The 22,016-nt window shown below is 46.5% G+C and overlaps 1 protein-coding gene across 2 annotated transcripts in view; it reads left to right on the top strand.

Annotated features, from left to right (window-relative positions):
* Positions 1-8,994: 8,994 nt before the first annotated feature.
* LOC142489265 (amine oxidase [flavin-containing]-like) overlaps positions 8,995-22,016 on the top strand; it is a 160,449-nt gene continuing 147,427 nt past the window's right edge. For both annotated transcript variants that reach the window (XM_075589732.1, XM_075589731.1), the window contains exon 1: positions 8,995-9,179. In XM_075589732.1, coding sequence (XP_075445847.1) covers positions 9,134-9,179 — 46 coding nt within the window. In that variant the 5' untranslated portion in view covers positions 8,995-9,133. The remainder of the gene's footprint in view (positions 9,180-22,016) is intronic.

The following is a 22,016-nucleotide window of genomic DNA, read 5'->3' as shown; positions in this document are numbered from 1 at the left end:
TATATAAGTGAAATAATAGTACTAAACCTTTAAGTGGGCATAGGATACCCTGAAGGTTGGGGTGGGTTGTCCAAAGACACCCCCCCCTTCCTCATTGGGTTAGCCCCAGGTATTGTACTCACGTATTGCTTCTTCCCAGAATCTCCCTTCCAAAGCGTGCAGCTGTTTGTGTAAAAGTTCCAAAGGCCAGGGTGTGCAGCGCACAGCAAGGATGATAAGAGCAGGTCTTGCAATAAAAATCCTTTATTTATAGATCATCTGGATGTGGGACAGCAGCAAACTTCAACGCGTTTCGTTCAGATGCTCTTATCATCCTTGCTGTGCGCTGCACACCCTGGCCTTTGGAACTCCACCGTAACTACCCTGCTAAAAGTTTGCAATGAAATCCAGTGTGGAATGGGGACAACTAACTGGTGCAATATTCCTAGATTTTGCAAAGGCTTTTGATACTGTTGATCATGCTATCCTGCATAACAAACTCCAGTGCTCTGCAATAGGGAAGCATGCTTTAAACTGGTTTCAGTTCTACCTATCAGGTAGATCACAACATGTGTCCATCTCAGGCTCTTACTCCAACCCCTTGGATATCACCTGTGGTGCCCCGCAAGGCTCTATTCTGGGGCGCCTACTCTTCTCAGTGTTCATTAATGATCTTCCGACAGCTTGTAAGGAAGCTTCAATACACATGTATGTAGATGACACAATCCTATATGCACACAACCATAGCCTCTCCGACCTTGATCACATACTTCAGTCTGACTTTTTGAGACTTGAAAACTGGATTTCCCAAAACAAACTGTTTTTAAACACTGACAAGACTGTAACAATGGTATCTGGGACCAAGACTACATTTTTAAAGCTTCCAGTGACTGAGCTCCAGATCAGAACCAACGCTAAAACCACCCTAACACCTGCTACTAGTTTTAAATACCTGGGCATATGGTTTGACTCCCACTTAACATTCGGAATGCACATTGATACCCTAGCATCCAAAACCTATGCCAAACTGGGTGTACTTTATAGGAACAAATCCTCCCTGAGTCTGCTGTTCAGAAAGCGTATCGCACAGCATATGCTAATGCCAATTATCGACTATGGAGACATAGTATACGGCTCGGCAGCACAAACCCACCTTAGCAAACTTGACACCCTCTACAATTCAATATGCCCTTTTGTTCTCCAATGCAACTACAACACTGCGAAATGCTAAAAGAACTAGATAGGTCATCACTTGAGTCTAGGCGCAAAGTACATCTTTCCTGTCTTGCCTTCAAATACTTTCTGGGCAAGCTACCCATCTATCTGAACAAGCTCCTCACCCCTACCACATGCAGCACTTATCATTTGAGATCTGTCTCCAAAAGGCCGTTCATGGTCCCACATCTCAACAAAGTATCCGGCCGCTCCTCCTTCTCTAACCGTGCACCCCAAAACTGGAACAACCTACCGGAGACTCTCACATCCACCACCAGTTTAAGTTCTTTAAAAACTAAGGCTATCTCACATTTTAATTTGGTCTGTAACTGTTACATACACCTATAATATATATTATCTTTAACTGTGCATGCAATGTCTTGTATATAATGTATACAGTACCTTGTTCACATATGTAACTGTATTTGTAACCATGTATTATTTGTCATCTAAACTCTATGCCCAGGGCATACTTGAAAACGATACGTAACTCTCAATGTATTACTTCCTGGTAAAACATTTGATAAATAAATAAAATAAATTGGGGATCTGGATTGGGGTCTGGCCCACACTGGCTGATCTTAACCAGTGGGCCAAGACCACCCTGTGTGGAACAGATGCTTTGTTCCACTTCGGAGTCTTTAGATGGTGAACATAGTAATGTTCACCCTCCTCGTCCTGAGCCACCATTCTATGGGTCTTAAACTTCCTCTTCTTGGGGGGCAATTCCACAGAAAAAGGTGCCACTGTCACCCTGATGTGTGTTTTCTCCTGCTACCCAGCACTCGGTAAGGTGAAATATCCACCCCCCGTAGGATGTGCTTGGGAAGGGATAGCAGCAACAGAGGGTGGACATTTTCTTTTCTCCCTGTTTTTTGGGGAGACGTCGCCTCCAGAACAGGGGCTGCGACTTCTCCTATGGCCTCAGGGGGGACCTGAGTCCTCAAGGGTCCCGCTACGGTGGGTTCAGCGGGACAGGGTGTTTTGGCAGAGGGAGGAGTGGGTGAAGGATCTGTGGTAGATTTTAGATGTCAGAGTCACGGCTGTCAGTGCTGTGAGGTCTGACAGGCAGGCACCTTGTTGCTCAGCACTTTGGCAGCGAGCATCCAGTGGGTCACAGCTTGTTGCTGCAGGCGCTGGGATAAGTTAAGTAGTAGTCATGACTGGGAAGAGTTAAGGGGGTGGGGCAGGTTATTAAACCCTCTAGACCCCTAGGAGTTTCCCCCAAAGCCATTACAGGTTGCTGTGCTGTAGGGACGGCCTATAGTATAGCGCGTGTCACGTAGTGCTGTAGGGACAGGCCCTATGTTAGGGATCCTGTCACAGTAGGGTAGATTAGATAGGGACACAGCGGACGCTGCGGTTCCTGCTAAAAGGTTCGGATCCAAGTTGGGGTCCTCAGAGACTGTTTCCAGGTTGGGATCGCCCCTGGCGGTCCGCGTGCAAGGAGGCCGGTTGGGGATCAGATGACGATCAGATGACGTCATCCTACGACTGATCCTTTGTGAAGTTGTTGCTGATCCGAGCACCGGAGTGCTCGGCAGGTACTATATAGTCATAAGTGCACCAACGGGCCCTTAGTGTAATTGTGGCTGCGCAGTCACCCATTGCCTCTCTCTGCAAGAGTGCAGGACATTGGGTGGGGTTCTTTGGACACTGGGTGGGATCACCTGGTGTTGGGGAAGCGTCCTGCGGGACGTCGCAGTAAGTGTCTCCTCGAGAGAGGGACACCTGTTCTGATATGTTTGTATGGTCTTGTGTTATATGCTGTTTCCAGTAAATGGTATTAGTTAATTTATATATCACTGTGTGTGAGTATTGATTATTTGCATGTGTCCTGCGAGGAACCACTCCCCCTATGGTGGGAGCCATCGCAGGTGGAGGCGCTGAATTGAGTAAGTGGTTACCCCTAGTATATATTGCCCCAGGTTCCCCGTGGCGGAAGCTCAGCCCTCCTGTGAGCCAACAGGTAACGCACCACACCTATGATGTTTCTCCGCACCCACAGTATAATCTGCGATTGGGGGGGGGGAAACCCGTTACATTTGGAGGTGCTGCTGAGATAGACCTGGGGTGCCCTGTTCCATTTTTTTTCCAAATTGTCCCGTTCCTATTTTTGTCACCATGTTTGTAAAGTCCGGACACGAGGTACTTGCCTGGGCTTTGAGGCAATATCTAGACCCTGGCCAGTTAGTGGCGGTAGGAGGCATTCCCGCAATTATACCCGCAATCAAGGTCCGGGAGTATATGTGTAAAATTCCTGGGTGGCCGTACTCATGTTTCTTAGATGAAGAACAAGATTCCACGTCCACATGGAAAACCATACTTTTTGTGGTAACCCACACTGCAGATATATGCCTGGCAGAGGCACCGTCCGCATTGTTTATGCCCGGGGCCCCGTCTGAGGGGTACCCCCTAGTCTACGCAGACCCAGCAAAATGGCGTCTCCCGCCAAATCAGGAAAGCGCTCGTGCAGCTGACTGCCAACCTGCACAGAAAGATGTTGCAACAATCTGTCCGGGTTTGGCGCGAAAATCAGAGCCCCTCCCCTGTGATGTGAGTGACTCAGCGCAGCGCCAGAACCACTCCCTTGTAGAAAGTGCCCTTCCTTCAGATTCCACCAGGGGGAGCAAGCACTGTTATCTTCAACCATACTGCACCGACACACTTTATTCGAGCAAATACCCGGTATGTACCTGGCAGATACCTGGAATGTGCCACTCCTCACCTCTGACAAGCCCCGTTGCATTTGCCTTCCCAGCCTGGGTTCATGCCTGGCTGATGGGCGGCTGATCTGTTAAATGATAATGATTAGGATTTAATAGGCTGCAATGCTTCGCGTGTCTACCAGATGGCATAAATTCATGAATTGTAATGCAGTATATATATATATACTGTGCAGTATTGCAGCCAGCGGGAATAAAATGCTTCAATCCCTGCTTGGAAAATACCTCAATGCACTCGGGCAGAAAACAGTCACAAACCTCAATACACCCGGGTATACCCGAATTCGTGGGACTAGCCAAGCTCGAATAAAGTGTGTCGCCAGTGTAGGTTGATGCCGTAATAGACTCTTTGTTCTCTGAGGATGAGATAGACTGTCAGGGGATACACCCTAATGTGTATGTGCCCTGGCGAACGCCAGGAATGGAAGTCCTTGCACTAATGTGTCCCTGCCTGCAAGAAGCCTATAGCGAGGGAGCTACTTTGTCTCAGTTACCAATAGACTTCAAGACCACCGAGGTGGATGGGGAACCGTGTATACAGCAGCGGCAGCTTTTATTCGAGTAAAAGCCGCAGGCTGCATGCGTCTGGGAAGCGGTCACATGCGCGCCCGGCTTCCCCGTCTTCCCCGTCTTCCCCAGGCTTCCCTGACACCCCTGGAGATCAAATTAAGGTAAGCGGGGGTGCGGGGAAGCAGAGGGGCAGAGCAGAAGCCGGGTTCGGGGTCCGGAAGGGGGGGTAAATTGCGCGCGAAGTGGAGGGGGGGTGCGTGGGTGAAACGCGGCGGCGCGCGGTTATTACTGGCGGCAGCTGGGGTAGATCCCGGCATGCCGCCGGCATTTAGTGCAATAAAAGATGTCGCTACTGTACAGTGCTTTAGCCCCACATGTGACTGTTCTAGAGGCGCACTGGCGTGGGAGCCCAAATGTGATTGCTGCGGTGCAATTTCCTTGATGCCTATTGTACCCCAGCCTACAGAGCCAGCTAAGGAGCCAAGTGAACCATTGGCAGAGAAGAGCGCGACCGCAGTGGAGGTACCTAGAGCACGCCAGCTTTGTACCAACAACCACTGGCTGTATCACAGAAGACCCCGGTGACTCCCGTGCGGAGGATACTATCGTGATATCCTCCGGGGAAGAGGTTGAAGTCCCATCGGTGGCAATGCGCCTACCGGCGAACCACCCCAGCGGTGATGCAGAGGAGACAGAGGAATCACAGGGTAAGGTGTCTATACCCCCGTCTTCCTCTAGTGAAATCATCGAACCAACTATTTCGGCGGATACAGAGCCTGCTGTGGGCCCGTGTGCCCTAGAGGAGGTGTATCCAGATGTTGCAGACCCTGCTGTGGGCCCGTGTGCCCTACAACGGCCAGTCCGGCCTACTACGATGGTACCATTGGTCCTAGGCTTGGGACCAGTACCTAACGAAGACAAGGGTGAGTCGACTGCCCCAGGGGTGTTGGGGGTGAGCCTTCAGGTGACCGCGGAGCACGAAAGTTCCTTAAGTCTGGTCACCAGGGCGAAGGGCTCCCCTCTACATCGCGTCTTGGCGGAGGTGTCCTCCTTAGAAGGTAGCTGTCCAGTGGTGCGAGTGGACCCGTACCTACCTGATCGTGTTCCAGATGAAGAGGAACCCATCGCAAGCCAGCGGAGTGGTGAGGAACCTCCTTACTGCTGCGGCCAAGTTTATTCGAGCATTTGCCCGTTCTTGGCCGCAGCAGTAGCCTGGCGCGCGCCCGAGAGTGACGGGCGCGCGCCGAAGCAGCGAAAGAGTGCCTTCCGATCGGGGCGCTCTCCCTACCGCTGCCGGGTCCGCCGGGTCCCCCGGAACCCCCTGCCGCTGTCCCGCGATCGCGGGACACCAGGGCTCCCTCGGGGAGCCCCTGGACGCGCGTGCAGGGGGCGCACGCTCCCGAAGACGCGTGACCGCGCGTCTATGACGCGCGGCACGCCGAGGGGCGGCCACTAGCAAGCCGGGAAATCTCCCAGCTTGCGGATCTGGCCGCAGAGTGATAAAGCGTGTCGGTAGTGTACTTCGCACCGGCTCCTGATCTGATTGTGAGCCCGTGTGCTCCGACACAAGTGGTCCCAGGACTGGGATCCAACGCTCCCGAGGTTCCAGCAAGTAAGTGAACTGCCCCAGAAGCGCCGGGACAGGTCCTGAGATAGCCGAGATGGAAACTGACAGCGTCCCCGAGGACCTGTTGGCCACCGGGAATCACCGCAGTGGTAAGGTATCTACCCTTTACCCCCTGCCAGGTGAAACAGAGACTTTGAGGAAAGAGACATTGTCCATTGCTCGCTTCCCAGTGGAAGCCTCGCCAGTATGTAGGGACAAAGACTGTGTGGAGAGAGATTCAGGGAAAGCTGCCTCCTTTAAGCCCAAAAAGGAGCGCTCCATTCACCACGTAGTGGACTGCGGGAAAGGTCCTGGCCTCCTGGCCTACCGAATCCATGCCGCGGATGGCTGGATAAAGGCCGGGTTAAGAGACGTTGTACTATTCCTTCCACCAGGGGGAGGAAGTAGTACAGAACCGGTGACTGTCACTCCAGAGTGGGCTCTTCCAGAGATTTTTCTGGGGGAGGTTCACGGACGCAAAAGTGAGGTACCCCCACATGATCAGTTAGGGGCACCCCACAAAAGGTCTCAGCAAGCAGCTGATACTCAGCTGGCCTCGGGTATTATTGGGTGTGAATTGCCATGTACCCTGTTCTGTAAAGTCGAAATGATAAGTTGTATTTTCTGTGCCATGCATTTTGATTATATAACTTTTATGCCGATTGATGTCGTTCCCCAAGCGGGGACGTTGGGTGTTTCACTAGGGGGAGAGTTTAGCCTGGGTCTCCAGCAGCTCCTTGAGACCCCCCTCTCTTGGTGCAGCAGGGTTGCGGGTGCCGCTGGAGCCAGCGACGGACCCGACGGCTGCTTCCAAGGGTGGGGGCCGGAGCAGGGAGTAGTGCTCTGCCTCCGCGAGCGGGCCGGTTGCCAGGGCCGCGATCGGGCCGTCGCTAGGGCCGCGATCGCGTCTCTAAGGTCCCGGCAGCTCGGTAAGCAGAGCGCCGCCATTACAGGTGCGTTGCGCATGCGCAAGGGCACCGGAGCGCCGGGAAGACCCCAGATAGATCGCGCATGCGCAGGGCTAGTTAGCCAGTTACGGCAGGCCTTAGGAAGTCGCGCGAGCGTGAGAGTAGGTAGGGAAAGGTTGAGGCGGCCCCTAAAGACTCGCGCATGCGCAGGGCAAGTGCGCACGCGGCCCCAATGCCAAAATAGGCTCTATGGGACTACAACTCCCATGGAGCATAGCGAGGGAGGCACCAGGTGCCTCATAGGAGCCAATAGGGCTGTAGGATTGCGCTGGCAAGAGAAGGATACATTTCGCGCGCTTAGCAAACGCTGGCAGTTGGAGTCAGGGAGCTGTGAGGGAAGGAAGGGTGCAGGGAGTGAGTGCAGCTCCTGCACCCAGATAGGTACCCACACCCCAGGTAGGCCCCAACTCCCCACTAGGTTAGTGGGTAAGTGCTGAGGGAGGCCCAAGATAGGGACGCTGCCCTTAGTGTAGTGCTGCCTTGTCAGAGTCACGGCTGTCAGTGCTGTGAGGTCTGACAGGCAGGCACCTTGTTGCTCAGAACTTTGGCTGCGAGCATCCAGTGGGTCACAGCTTGTTGCTGCAGGCGCTGGGATAAGTTAAGTAGTAGTCATGACTGGGAAGAGTTAAGGGGGTGGGGCAGGTTATTAACCCCTGTAGACCCCTAGGAGTTTCCCCCAAAGCCATTACAGGTTGCTGTGCTGTAGGGACGGCCTATAGTATAGCGCGTGTCACGTAGTGCTGTAGGGACAGGCCCTATGTTAGGGATCCTGTCACAGTAGGGTAGATTAGATAGGGACACAGTGGACGCTGCGGTTCCTGCTAAAAGGTTCGGATCCAAGTTGGGGTCCTCAGAGACTGTTTCCAGGTTGGGATCGCCCCTGGCGGTCCGCGTGCAAGGAGGCCGGTTGGGGATCAGATGACGTCATCCTACGAATCCTTTGTGAAGTTGTTGCTGATCCGAGCACCGGAGTGCTCGGCAGGTACTATACAGTCATAAGTGCACCAACGGGCCCTTAGTGTAATTGTGGCTGCGCAGTCACCCATTGCCTCTCTCTGCAAGAGTGCGGGACATTGGGTGGGGTTCTTTGGACACTGGGTGGGATCACCTGGTGTTGGGGAAGCGTCCTGCGGGACGTTGCAGTAAGTGTCTCCTCGAGAGAGGGACACCTGTTCTGATATGTTTATATGGTCTTGTGTTATATGCTGTTTCCAGTAAATGATATTAGTTAATTTATATATCACTGTGTGTGAGTATTGATTATTTGTATGTGTCCTGCCAGGAATCACTCCCCCTATGGTGGGAGCCATCGCAGGTGGAGGCGCTGAATTGAGTAAGTGGTTACCCCTAGTATATATTGCCCCAGGTTCCCCGTGGCGGAAGCTCAGCCCGCCTGTGAGCCAACAGGTAACGCACCACACCTATGGTAACACTGTATGTTTCTCCGCACCCACAGTATAATCTGCGATTGGGGGGGGGGGAACCCGTTACACAAAAAAAAAACAGAGCTCCCAAATCAAAATAATAAAACACAAACTTAAAATAAAGTGAATAACAAAGAAAAACAAACAACCGGTGGTGGTGGTGGAGGGGCTGGGGTTGGTGGTGGGGGGGTGGGTGGAGTGGGGGGGGTGGGTGTGGTGGGGGGGTGGGTGGTTGTGGGGGGGTGGGGTGGGGGGTAGGGTGGTGGTGGGGATGGTATGGGGGGGAAGGGGTGGGGGAAGGGGGGTTGAGGCTGCAGTTACAGTAGGGCTGTGTTGGGTTGAAACACTGCAGTCTCTGGGGGAAAACTAAAAACGTTTTTTAAACACCAAAATAAAACCCACAATCCCTACAAAGCACACACAATATCCCATTAATATTCCCACACAAAATATATCAAATTAAATTAGTAAACAATGAAATAGATTTTTAAGCAAATATTAGGGAACTCTGTTCACGTGCTTCTAACGGGGGGAGGAGAAGGCTGTAGGCGGAACTGTCTGCACAGAAGGTGTCCACCTCCTGTACACAAGAGCTGCTTCTGACAGCTGATAAGGGGAGAATCCTACCAGCTTCACTGAGCTTCCAAGCATCTATTCTGCTGCAGAGAGAAAAAGCAGAAGAAAAACAGTAAAAAGGCTGGCACCATGAGCAACAAATACGATGTGATTGTGATCGGAGCAGGCGTTTCAGGTGCGTAAAATGAACACAAGGGAGAAGCAAGAAATACAGTTAACTGTTTCATGACCAGGGCTTGTTTTTCAGGGGGAACACAGTGGAACACCGCTTTTGTACCATTTTTCGCCCACATGGTAAATTTATATAGCATTATTGTGATAATTTAAAAAAATAATAATAATTTTTATATGTTTTATAAAACAATTAGAATGTAATAATTATTATTTACAAAAATAAGATTTGAAAAACTATTTGACATGTGAATAAATGTGTATATTATTTCGCATGTCCAAGAATAATACCCTCCCCCCCGTCCCCCGCCCACGTCAGAGTTCCCTCACCTTTTTTGTTTTCCTAGAGAAAAAGCACTGATCATAACTGTGTGTCAGATGTGAGAAGAGATAAGGAGCTGTTCTTTTCTTCAAAGGTTCACTAATCCCTGGTGATCCTAGCAAGAACAATCAGTTTAATCCATCTAGGGTGTGGGGATCACACTGACAAAGAACATTAGTGTAGTAAGATTATTATTCAGTTGCAATACACAATATCTAAGGTTGTTACAGGTGCTACTATGCATTATCTGGGATTGTAGTTCAGTTTAATATGATGCATATTTTTTATATACTTTGCTACAAAGCCATTAAGAGATTGATGCATATTTTTCCTGTAATTATCATTATGCATTTTGTAAAGAACTGATGTTTATAGTGCTTGCTTTACAACAAAAACAAGATAGAATAGGGGAATACATCCCTACATGGGTAAATGCTACAGACAGGAATGGAAAAAATGCGGGAGGGAGGTCACTCAGAGATCTTATAATATAATTCCTAAGGTGTTCAGATTCAACAGGATTGCATGAACCTTTAAATACAGTAGCAAGCGGGATATGTCTAAGGCCTTGCCCCCGCTGCCTACTACAGCGTCCGCTGTGGCGGATGCTGCGCGCACGAGAGCCCTCCCCGCAATGGCGCCGGGCCCGCTGCGAGGGGGGGGCCGCAGCGCTCGCGCGAGAGCTACTCCTGCTCTCAATAGAATTGAGAGCAGGATTCGCGTCGAGCGATTAGGCACGCCCCCCGGCTGTTCAGCCAATGAGTGCGAACCTGCCGGGTGACATCATGGCCGCGCCCCCGTCACTCCTCCGCCACGCCCCCCCCCCCGGTCTCTGCTCCTGCAGTGAGCTGCAGACCGGGGAATCGGCTGAACGTGCCGCGTTACAGCGTCGTGACCGGGGCCTTAGCCTAAGGCTGCGGTCCCAGTCAGCACTGTAACACGTGCACCCGGCTAGGGGGCGGCCCGTGCACAGCGCTTCACCGCGATATGCGGTCTTGGGAGAGATTGTGACAGGAGGGGGCGTGGTGGGGGTTTGTGGGGGCGTGGTCATGACCTCACGCAGCTGGTTCTCCCTCATTGGCTGAGTTACAAAAAAAATATATTTGGATTTGAGAAAACTCATCGTAGAGCGCGGCTGCCAAATGCGCGCCGAGGTAGGTACTGGGCCCAGTCTGGGGGGCGGTGCTTGTGCGCATAGCGCATGCAACGCACTGGAATCGCAGCCTAAAAAATAGTACAGTTTGCACCAAACACGGAGCAAATATTTGCATCTGTGTCAATTTGGGAGCAGCAACATGTACCATATGAATCTTGCTTCTCACAATTGGCTAAATTCTCTATGTAGCAGAGGATCTAAAACTGTCAGGGAGGAAATGTACAAGTTATTGGCGCAACTTTTGAAAGATTCCATTTTAATATTATTCTGGCCCTCTCTTCTCCTAACTCTTCCTATGTGGAACAAAATGGGGGATGGCGGAGCAAAGCACAATGATAGTGACTATCAATAATGATGCAATTTGCTCCAGTTTTCGAGGAATGCTTAAGTTTGTGATACTTGATCATATCCCCTTTGTTGTGTAGAAGCAGAGGCCGATAGCTGTAGAATAGATTAATGAAGGGTGCAAGAAGACATAGAATGTGCAATATACTGTTTGCAGTGAGTAAAAAGAGACTTATATTGCATTGATGGAAGGTGTATGAAAAAGCGTATTTCATGATGTTTGATTTGCGTTATTTTTTTATATAAAAAGAGTGTGTGCCTGGTAAATAAGCATTGGAAAGAAGCTCCAGAAGTAGGGTGCTCTAAAAAATATTTTTGGAAATGGCAGGGCCATTAGGGCATGTGGAATACAGAATGAGTGTGCTTGGCCAGGGAAGAGTACAGGTAGCTAAATAGAAAGAAATTGATATATGGTAGTGAGAGGCAGAAGTGTATGGTACGTTGACGGACAGGAGATGAACCTTGAAAGAAATGTGAGATTTAACATTGAGTCAGCAAGGAGATTGGGGGGTGGGGGGCTGAAGTGAATTAGTAAAATAGTGGTATGATTCTACCTGCAGGGCTAAGAAGAAATGGATGGGGTAGAGCTGAGAAGCTGGAAGACCAGTTAGTGTAGAACTCCCATACTGTAGGTGAGACAGCGAATGTTGCCTAAAAAGTTGAACGCATTATTGTAAACCAAAAAGGGGCTTTCAAAGCATTGCAGAGCAGAAACAGAGGGAGAACTGGTATAAATATGTATATCTTTATATAGTGCCCACCGCTGTACTTGCACTTTACAAGAGACAATACAGTACTGGGAATTATACTACAATAAAATCAGACAATACGAAAGGACATCCCTGCCCCAGAGAGCTTGCCATCCAATTCATATGATGGGAAATTTACAGAGACAGCAGGTGAGGGAGTAAGTGCAGTAAATGCAACAATGATGCAGCTGGGAAAGAGAATTAATTTAATTAACATGAAAATAAATTAGGTTTGACTGGAGGAAGTGCTTTGCAAAACTAAGATAACTGGCAGTTCAGAAACATTTGTTTGGAATAAGTACAACTACTTGAATATTTTTTTATTGAGATTTGGACAATACCAGAGTGAACCTATAAACAAGCCTGGACATGTGTTAGGCTGCAAACCCGCTGCGGCCGGCGGTGCGCACGGCCGCGGACCACCAGCTCCTTTCCTCCAGTCTGAAGGTCCCCGCTGGCTCCTTCAGACATGGCTGACTGCGTGCTGTGACGCGTCAGCCGGCCGATGCTGCAAGCTTCTTGTGATCAGAAGCGCTGACGCGTCACGTGGTGCAGCAGTCAGCCAATGAGGAGGGAAAGGATGCGGCTACGAGGAGGGAGACGGCCACCCTGTCTGTGCAGTCGTGCATATCGCCACCCCCCCCCCCTCCTCTGGTGCCTGTTTTGCAGGCTGCCCCTGCTCCGGGAGGGGGGGAGAGGAGCTATTGTCCACACAGTCACTTATACCACCCATTGTGGCCAAGCACACCCATCTACAGCACTTATTCCCTCACCTGCTGTCTCTGTAAGTTTCCCCTCAAATCTCTTAGATTGTAAGCTCTCTGGGGCAGGGATTTCCTTTCCCATTGTCTGATTTTTGCTGCACTTATTGTATTTTTAAAATTCCCTGTACTGTATTCTTTGTGAAGCGCTGAGTACACTTTTGGCGCTATATAAATAAAGACATATGTAGCCCTCTTTCTGACACTCTAAAGAGACTATGGGTACTGCACACACCTGTGGCTCCAGGAGATCTGAGCCTCCGCTAGCTGGGAGCCTGGGGTAACACCTTGTACTAACAGCAGCGCCTCCACTTACCCAGGATCCCCAGCATGTAAGATTCCCCTGGGCAAGAACCATATCCACACACATTATTTGAATGCTTGAACTGACTTTACTAGAATGCAATAATAACCTTAATGCTTAACTGTGGTAATACACATATCACACCATAACTTGTACTTATTATAACGCTAGTGGCTCGGCCACTCTCCTAAGGAGTAATGTCTCTGTCCCCTCACCGCGTGCCCCACACCGTGTCCGTATGCTAATAGTTATATAGGCTCAGTCCATTGGCCACTCCACTAGTGTCCCCAAAGAGTGTTCTCTAAGGCGGGATCAGCGCCTGTTGACCGGTGTTGGTGCACTTGTTGTAAATACCTTCCGGTCACTGCAGTAATAGCTTCGAAAAGGATCTGCCGATCCAGCACAGTTGGTCTGATGTCGCGATGCTCAGCAACCTGGTCCCAGATGACTGCAGCAACCGCAACTCTGCACCTTTGTCCCTAACTGTTACTCAGTAAGGGAATACGCTACCACTATAGGGCGTCCCTGCAGCAACTCACTCTACTGTGGCTCAGGGATTCTCTTAGGGGCCTGCGGGAAAGATCTGTCCTATGCAGGTGGGTCACGGACCCCCTGCACCCACACTACCTCTTCCTTCGCCCTCCGGTTCCCCTCTGCCTAGTGTTGTCTCTCCCCCACGCTTCCCTTTCCTGCCGCCCGCAATTCCAGCCCTCTCATTGGCTCCCTGGAGTCAGATGACTGTGCTAAGGCTCCTGGGGGTTGTAGTCACTGGCCGAGCTTCCCCCTTATTGGCCAGCCGTTCGCGCGCTTGCACCGCGCATGCGCGACCTTTCCCTGTCCTGACCTTACTATTGTACAACAACATGGCAGCGCCCTATGCCGTCGGGCCGCCGCGGAACCTACTACCTTATCTGGAGACGGGTTGCAGCAGGACAACATATAACACATCCCTGCACATACTGTACAATACAATACATAATGTATACCATGTATTGTTTTATTTCAATTATGTGCTGCACCTGTGTGTTATGGGTTTTTGAGGGTATTTATATGTGTTCTAATTCACTCGGGATTCACATCACCTTGAGAAAGGTCCCGCACGAAGGACTGAAACGTTGGAAATTATTTCTTGTTAATACAATATTCTTTTGACAACCATTTGGAGTGCTGCCTCTGATATTCGTCTCTACACGGTATCGTATTGCCTATTTGTACTATACAGGATTTGCACCTACCATATTGATTTCCCCGACGGAGTGCCTATTGTTCTTTATTTTTTTGCTATATATATTTATGTATGTATGTATGTATGTGTAATAAATATATATATATATATATATATATATATATATGTGTGTGTGTGTGTGTGTGTGTGTGTGTGTGTGTGTGTGTGTGTGTGTGTGTGTGTGTGTGTGTGTGTGTGTGTGTGTGTGTGTGTGTGTGTGTGTCCCTGCTCACACGATCACACCAGCGTGCTCAGTTTCCCCTGCAGCGCCCCCCCCCCCCCCCCGCGAGCGCTTGCAAAAATTTAAAGGCCACCCAGCGCTCATGCTTAGAGAGCTCTCCAAGCATGAGCGCGTTCAGCGCTAGCGGGGACAAAGCCTTATCCACATAACATTTGATTATATGCAATATAACTACTTGGTATATGATTGCTATGGGCATACACAGTACCTCTACATTTCCACACATACTGTATTGACATAACATATTTGATATAATTAATTTTCTGTGTTTTTAGATTCTTGTACTTCTGTTTTTTAAAAGTTATTCCCATGAATTATTTTACTATATAAACAGATAATGAAATCAGTGACATTTCATCATCATGACCTTGCATCCACCCATAAAGACAACAAACATGAAATGATGGGGGCTTGAGACTTAAATCATGTATTTATTTTTTTCTGGTCTATGTACAGCAATGCAAATAAATGTCTTTTTGCTCAAATAAATAAAACTCACAGCAGCTCTTGTAGCTTTACCCATTCAATTGTTTCACAGTGGTATAAAATTAGATAATTGCAAAACTACTGTAAACTCCAGGCATCAAAATTGGCTCACTAGGGAGAGACAATAAAATTCAATGTATCATAAGGTGTCTCTTCAGGCGTCATAAGATATCTTTGGAATAGCGCCACTTAGTATATATGGCCCAAAATACTATGGAATTATTCTAAATTAAAGCTCTTTGCTCCTAAGCTCTAATCCAACTAAAAGTAATTCCAATTGGTTTGACCCCTATTTATATTATCTGTGGTAAAGCCTAATGAATCACAGAAATAAATTGTGCAGTTTTTTAGATTGTGGGGATTTCTCTGATGAATTTAAAATAACCAGTTATCCATTAATTTTTACAAATGAACTAAAAACATTTGGACTGGTTTCACTAATTATACACTATACAGTACAGTACATTAATTATATCAAGTAGTATGGAGTAATATGAATCGACTACCTGAGCATGCAATATTGGCTTGGATAGACGGGACTCACAAATATAACACGGTTGTCACATACAGTACTGTACTATCTGACAGAAGAATTTTACGCCACAGTAGAACAGTAACACGTTGTAGTTTTGACCCCTGTACTGAAAACAGGAAGTTAAAGCTGCTGACTTCATCTTTATTGTAGAGACTTTGGTTTGATTTGTTTCTGCTTTGCTAGTGCAACTTGACATACATACTGTTTTACACAAATCGGTCAAATAGTTGATGTGTATAAAGTGCATCAAAAAGAGAACCAACTTAAATTCATAAATGTGTTAGAAAGAAAGGTGTCTCAATGCTGAAAGGCATTTTTAGTGGTGTCTGTTAGCTAGCATCAACCATTCCCTGCTATTATCCTGCTGCATACAAGAAACAAATAGGGAGAGGTTATTAACAGTTAGGGAGGACTAAGGGTGTATATATATTTTAAAAAATATATATATATTTATATATATATATATATATATATATATATATATATACAATAAGTTATGGTGGGTAAAAAAAAGTGACAAAAACTCTCCAAACCCACCATAACTTAACTACAGTAAGTATGGTGAAACCTATCCCATGCTTCATTTTGTAAAGCCAGTATAACCAACCTCACACTGATGAGACCCATTAATGTCGAAACAGCTGTCTGCACCGATCCCCCCCAGCTGTGCACCGATTTCCTCCCCCCCCCCACACCAGAACCCCGCCAGCAGCCGCACACCCCAGCCTGGCACGATTACCCCCCCCCCCCCAGCCCTGCACCGATTTCCCCCCCCCGCACCGATCCCCGAACCCAGAACCAATCCGCCCCAGCCCCGCACCGATCCCCGAACCCAGAACCAATCCCCCCCCAGCCCCGCACCGATCCCTGCAGGCAGCCCCACGATGCTCCAGCAGCTGACACCGGAGGTAGGGGGGCTGTGAGTGTGGTGCGGTGTGCTGTGAGTGTGGTGTGCGCAGTGTGCTGTGAGTGTGTGTGTGCAGTGTGTGCGGATCACGCTATAGCGGGGTTGAGCTATATGTGTTTTTTTCCCCCGAAAATTAAGTTAGACCTGCTAGCGCACTTAGTGAAAATTAATTGGACCGCAAAGGGTTAACATTATTATTGAATACCTTTTTATAGAGTATAGTATGCCGCTACAGTACAGTAGTAATATAATTGGCCTAACATGTGTGTATGCACTTGTTTTCCATGAATTTTATTTAAATATAGCAATTGTAATAAATATTTTACATTTTTAATTATTGTAGACCTCTGTATACAAAGTTAAGAAAATACTGGTTTAAAAATATAAAAACGGCATACAGCAGGTCTAATGTTTAAAAAGTAAGCTCTAGGCTCAAATTGTGTCAATGGGTTGATATAATAGAATTGTCATCCATTACGTACTATATATAGTCAGTTTGTCCTTTTTCCATTCCTACACTATATTATTAGTGTTTGTTTATCTTAATCTGCATTTTGGAGCTCACGATGTGTTCCGAGCACAGAGACAGGTGAGACAGGGAAGACATCTGGTTACAGCAGTGTGGCCTACGGGTAAGCTCTTAGGAGAAAATCCTCATTTACTGTACCACTTCAAGTACCAGCCAGTCTGTCTTCGAGAAGATATTTTGAACCCTCTAAAGGAGATGATATACACTGCATTAAGTTTGAATATTTCCTACATGACCCTTAAGTGATACTTTTAAGATGCATTTTTATGTTTTCCTTGATTGCATAATAGTCATGTACAAAACACTGCAATATCTCTCAGATTACTTACCAACAAACAATCATACTTGTTCTAATTCAATAATGATAATGTTGAAATGTACACTACTGTACATCATGTACAAGATAAGGTTTTCATTTTAAATGAATCACAAAAAGTATGATTTGCTTGTAAACCATCCATTTCCAAATGGCCCACATAGCTTTTTAGATTTTACTTAAATGTTATTCAAAATGTAATATGATGTGTTTTGTAAGATCCATTTTTTTTTTTGCAGAATGATTGCTAACCACTTCTGCAATTTTTATGATAACCTTTAAATCTGCAGGCCTTAAAACAGTACAACAGCTGATCAAACAAGGACCTTATGGTTGGCTATATACTGTATGACAACGAATGTATTATTTAAATACGCTTTTTACCCCCCAGATAACGTCCACCTGGTGAAACTCATTTAGATATGTTCATTGTTAAAGTATGAAATCTATTAATATAAGCAAGTAAGATATTAAGCATACAGGAATTGATTCTAAGAGTATTTTATCATGTTCATTACCCGTTATCATTGACACACCTGTGGCAACATTACAAACCAATTGTACTGTAGTTTCTTGGCTTTTTATCTACAGTACATTTATCCCTTAAAGCAGCAATACTGCATTCCCCCCTTTTTTAAATGTGTTCCTTATTTGTATAGGTGATGAACGTGCAAATGAAAAATTCTACATTCTTACCTAAACTGGCAATCGTTTGGTGCTCCTGTTATAAATCTGTAAAATTCCTAATTGTGTGACTAACAAAATGGCTGCTTCACTCAGTGTAACGCAGTAGCTACAATGTATCCTTACAGTATATTACTAAAGTAACATTATCTATTGTTACAGTTTACAGCTCAAACTTGTGACGGTAAGGGGTAACCAGGCCATTAAAAAAGGTATTATGCCCGGCTGGTAACCTTTGATCCATATTTGGGGCTTTAGAGTGTCAGCTCTTGAACCTGTTTGTTGTACATGCAATGTATGTAATTGTGTGACAATATAGTATTTTCTGTGTTTTATCTTTCCAGTTGTGCCAGCAAGCAGCGATTGCTAGGCTATGAGTTTCAAGCAGGGTTTTACAGAGAAAGTTTTGTCAGAATGTGTCTAGGTGGCGAGGTTCCAGAATTGCTGGGTACCCCAAAAATTTACCCGGTAATCAGGTCGGATTCTCAGATACATTGAGACACATTGCTCCGGCAAAATCTCCCCTTGAAAAAGCTTGCGCGACTCACCGCTAGGACTCCACGCTTCAGCACAGACCAGAAAGGTAAATGGGGCATAGGGATGTGTGGTATCCCTGAAATGATAAAGGGGTCCCTAGTATAAGGGGGGTGTCATGAGAATGTCATGAGATAGTGGGTATTTTTAATCCCTTTGGTGCTTGAGGGGTTAATGAGCTACACTTGTGTACAAAATACCTAATGCTGGGTTTGAAACTGGGCAGGACTGTTTCTGTCTGCTCTGAATTTCAAAGTATTCTGTAGAAAGGGGTGGGATTATGACGGTGCCTTAAGAAAATATTGTATCTAAGTCTGGAGGAGATTGTTACTGGGCAGATCTGACTAGGGGCATGCTTGGATAGCATAGCAGACCTCATCTTCTGAACCAGTGCCTCTCTGGGGAAAATCCATAGCATGTGGTAATGTACTGTATAGGATTTTCTGTTTTACCCCTTTTATTTTAAGAAGCTGTTCTGCCTTATATTGTAATGGTATGTTTATCTTTTAATACCTTTTCTGTAATTCAAGCACTGTATTGTTATATATATTAAACCATTTAATAAGTAATGCTTTGGGCTCTGAATGAACTTTGTGCACGCTGGAGAGAATAACTTGCTAAATTCAGGCACATGTTACTACAGCTGATTTTGTGTTAAAGTGCATAGTTTTTCCTATAAATAACAGGGAGATGAGGCCCTGGCGGATATTTTAGTCTAAGATCTTTTATCATATCTGCATAACCTCAGGTGGTGGCAGTGGATGGTTATGATGTGCAATTGAGTAGGGGTTAATACTAACTCGCTGGTTCCTTGCAGAGGAGAAAGGGGGGTTGCTAGAGAAGCCTTTGTGTATTAACCCTGGTTGCATATCTAAAGTCACGTGCTCACTTGTGTGCTGTTCGTGGCGGTGGTATATTGGGACGGCTTGGGAGAGAGATACAACCCATTTGAGGGACCCTTGAGGGGGTGAAGAGTGGGTGCGCTTGCGAGCGTCGGTATTAACCCTTGTCCCGTATACAGGTCGCGTGCTAGCAGGGGGTCGTACGTGACAGGGGGAAACTCAGTTAATGCCCTGCTCACCCAGAACCTGGTTCTGGGGGTACTCCAACCATACAGTATATAAGGTTGCAAGGGTTTTTATGAAGTCTATGTCCAGTTTCCAAACGGAATGAGATATAGCCCTGAGAATGAACCTAAGCATTTTTTTGTTCTACCTCGGGACATAGAAAAAATATGGGAAAAAATATTTTTTTTCATACTGTTTTAATACACAGAAGGCTGTGCGATTTTAAAAGTCTAAGTCAGATTTGCAGTGTGTGAGGGAGATGACTAGTGGGAATAGTAAAGAGTCTCATTCTATCTCTCATGACCAGAAAACAGACAAAATAAAAGTGTAAAGTATATTTTATTATTAATAATAATAATTCTTATATAGCGCTGCTAGTTTTACATAGCGCTTTAGAGACATTTTGCAGACACAGTCCTTGCCCCGTAGAACTTACAATCTATGTTTGTTGGTGCCTGAGGCACAGGGAGATAAAGTGACTTGCCTAAGGTCACAAGGTGCCAACACCAGGAATTAGAACCAGGTTTCCCTGTTTCAAACTCAGTGCTAGAGTCAGTTTCTTTACTCACTGAGCCGCTCCTTAAACAGGTATGTTTAAAATGTATTATGCTTGTGCACTGTAAAATAAGATGGGACTTTCAAAGCCGGTATTCTGAGTGAGCCAGGGGGCTACCAAACTGTGGTGCCACTGTGTCTACTCGAGGTCCGGACTTGAATGCACACACAGATGCTGCCAGAGGTGTGAAGAACATATGGTCAGGATGGCTAGGTGAAGTACCCATGTCCTGAGATCAATGCAAGCCATTCCAGGTTGGCATTCGCCTTCCCAAACCTGGAGGCACCTAGCCCCGCGGGTGGCTTCTGCATAGCCAGTGGCTAAGGTGGCAAACTTGTGCATGCCCTTGTTTCATTCAGAAGATCCGCTTGCCCGGCTTCAGAAGACTGGCAGCCATCTGATTGGCTGATTGGAAAGTTCCCACGCTGGGATTGGTTGTAGTATTTTGTGAATTAACTCAAATACTATAAGAGAACCTGCAGCCAATCCGGATGAAAGATTCTAAGCGCCAAGACAACAGCGGCAAATTCGAAATCACCAAAAGATGCTCTGAGAGAAATACCAGAGAGCCGGCTTCAGAAATTTTAAGGTGAGGATGTAGCGGTCACAGCTGGGATTGCAAGCCGAAAAGCATACCAAGACATTTGGTACTATCTCCCGGTCAAGGGATTTCGGCAGCTCTGGAGGAGACACAGCGGTGGCGTCAGGAACTTCATGCCGATTTGACTTCCAGGACATTTCGGGCCAAGTCCTGGTCAACCTGAAGACGTTGTTTAATGGACTGTTTCACCTTGTTTTCTCTTGTACTTTGTAATCCACTGTGTGTACGTCTGTTTCTATGGAATAAATGACAATTTGTTTTACGATTTGGTTTTGCTCAGTGATATGATCCAGGTATAAAGGTGTAAATGCCTGGTGTCCCATGACAAATATTATCTATTGTTACAGTTTACAGCTCAAACTGCCTGGAATATTGGCAACAAATTATCACAATCAGGAAAGTGTTGCAAAGATCTTGCACTGCTTGGAAGTTTCGCTTGTACCTGCTATAGAAATCAATGGATGTTTTAAAACGCATAAGAAATGGCATTAAGAATTGAATGATAATATATATTTTTAAATACATTACGTATTAACTAATACTACAAAACTGATTTATTTAAAAACTCTACAATTTATCAACTTCATGGCGAATTTGGCGTTTATTCACTGGTGCAAGTATTCACGGCTTGATTTAAAAAAAAAGAAAGACTTTCGCCTAAGCACAAAAAATGGGCATCCCTGAGATATCTGGGAAATATGCTAATACCAGCAATTAGCATATTTTGCAGATATCTCAGGTGTATCCATTTTTTGTGTACAGGCGAATGTCACTTTTTTTATTTTTTAAGTCAAGCTGTGAAAATTTGTGCCTGCGAATAAATGCCATATTGGCAGTGAAGTTGGTAAAACGCACTACTGATATACATTATGAATAGTTTTTTATAGCTTATTTGGGCCAACAACATAAGTTCACAGTTGTCTCTCCACGTGTTGTTTGAGGGGATATATGCAGCACTTGGGACTCAAACTAAAGATAGTTATTGCCATTGACTACAGTAGAAGCTGATATTCCAAGTTCTAATGGGATAATGTTGTGTTATGGATATGGATGGGGATGGGGATGGGGATGGGGATGGGGATGGGGATTGGGGGGGGGGGGGGGGAGCACTAGCACTAGCACTAGCACTACTGCCTCTCTTAGCTTCAAGATATTGCTGATGCACCGACCTCTTGATTTTGGTAAATCTGCCTTGCTCTTCTCTATTTCCTAGTGCTAAAATGAAAAACAGATACATGACTCCAATATAGTTCAAGGGATCTGGTGAAAGCAAAACTGTTTTGCTGTATAATGTGACATAACTAATGTAACAAAGTTCTGACTTTATTTTTTGATGAATAATTCTGTAGGTGTTTATCGTTTGCTGAAAAAAATCCAGTAATCAACGAAAAATGGTTTACATAACATTATTTGTGGCACCACCGTTGGTGATTTCCTAGTGTCCTGATAAAGTTGATGTATGTGTGTGTATATATGACACATTTCATCTTCTGACTGAAGTCGATTAAAAAAGATAAGTTAAT

Source organism: Ascaphus truei, chromosome 3, assembly GCF_040206685.1.
Source record: "Ascaphus truei isolate aAscTru1 chromosome 3, aAscTru1.hap1, whole genome shotgun sequence".
Taxonomy (NCBI): Eukaryota; Metazoa; Chordata; class Amphibia; order Anura; family Ascaphidae; genus Ascaphus; species Ascaphus truei.
This window is presented reverse-complemented; position numbering and strand designations above follow the sequence as displayed.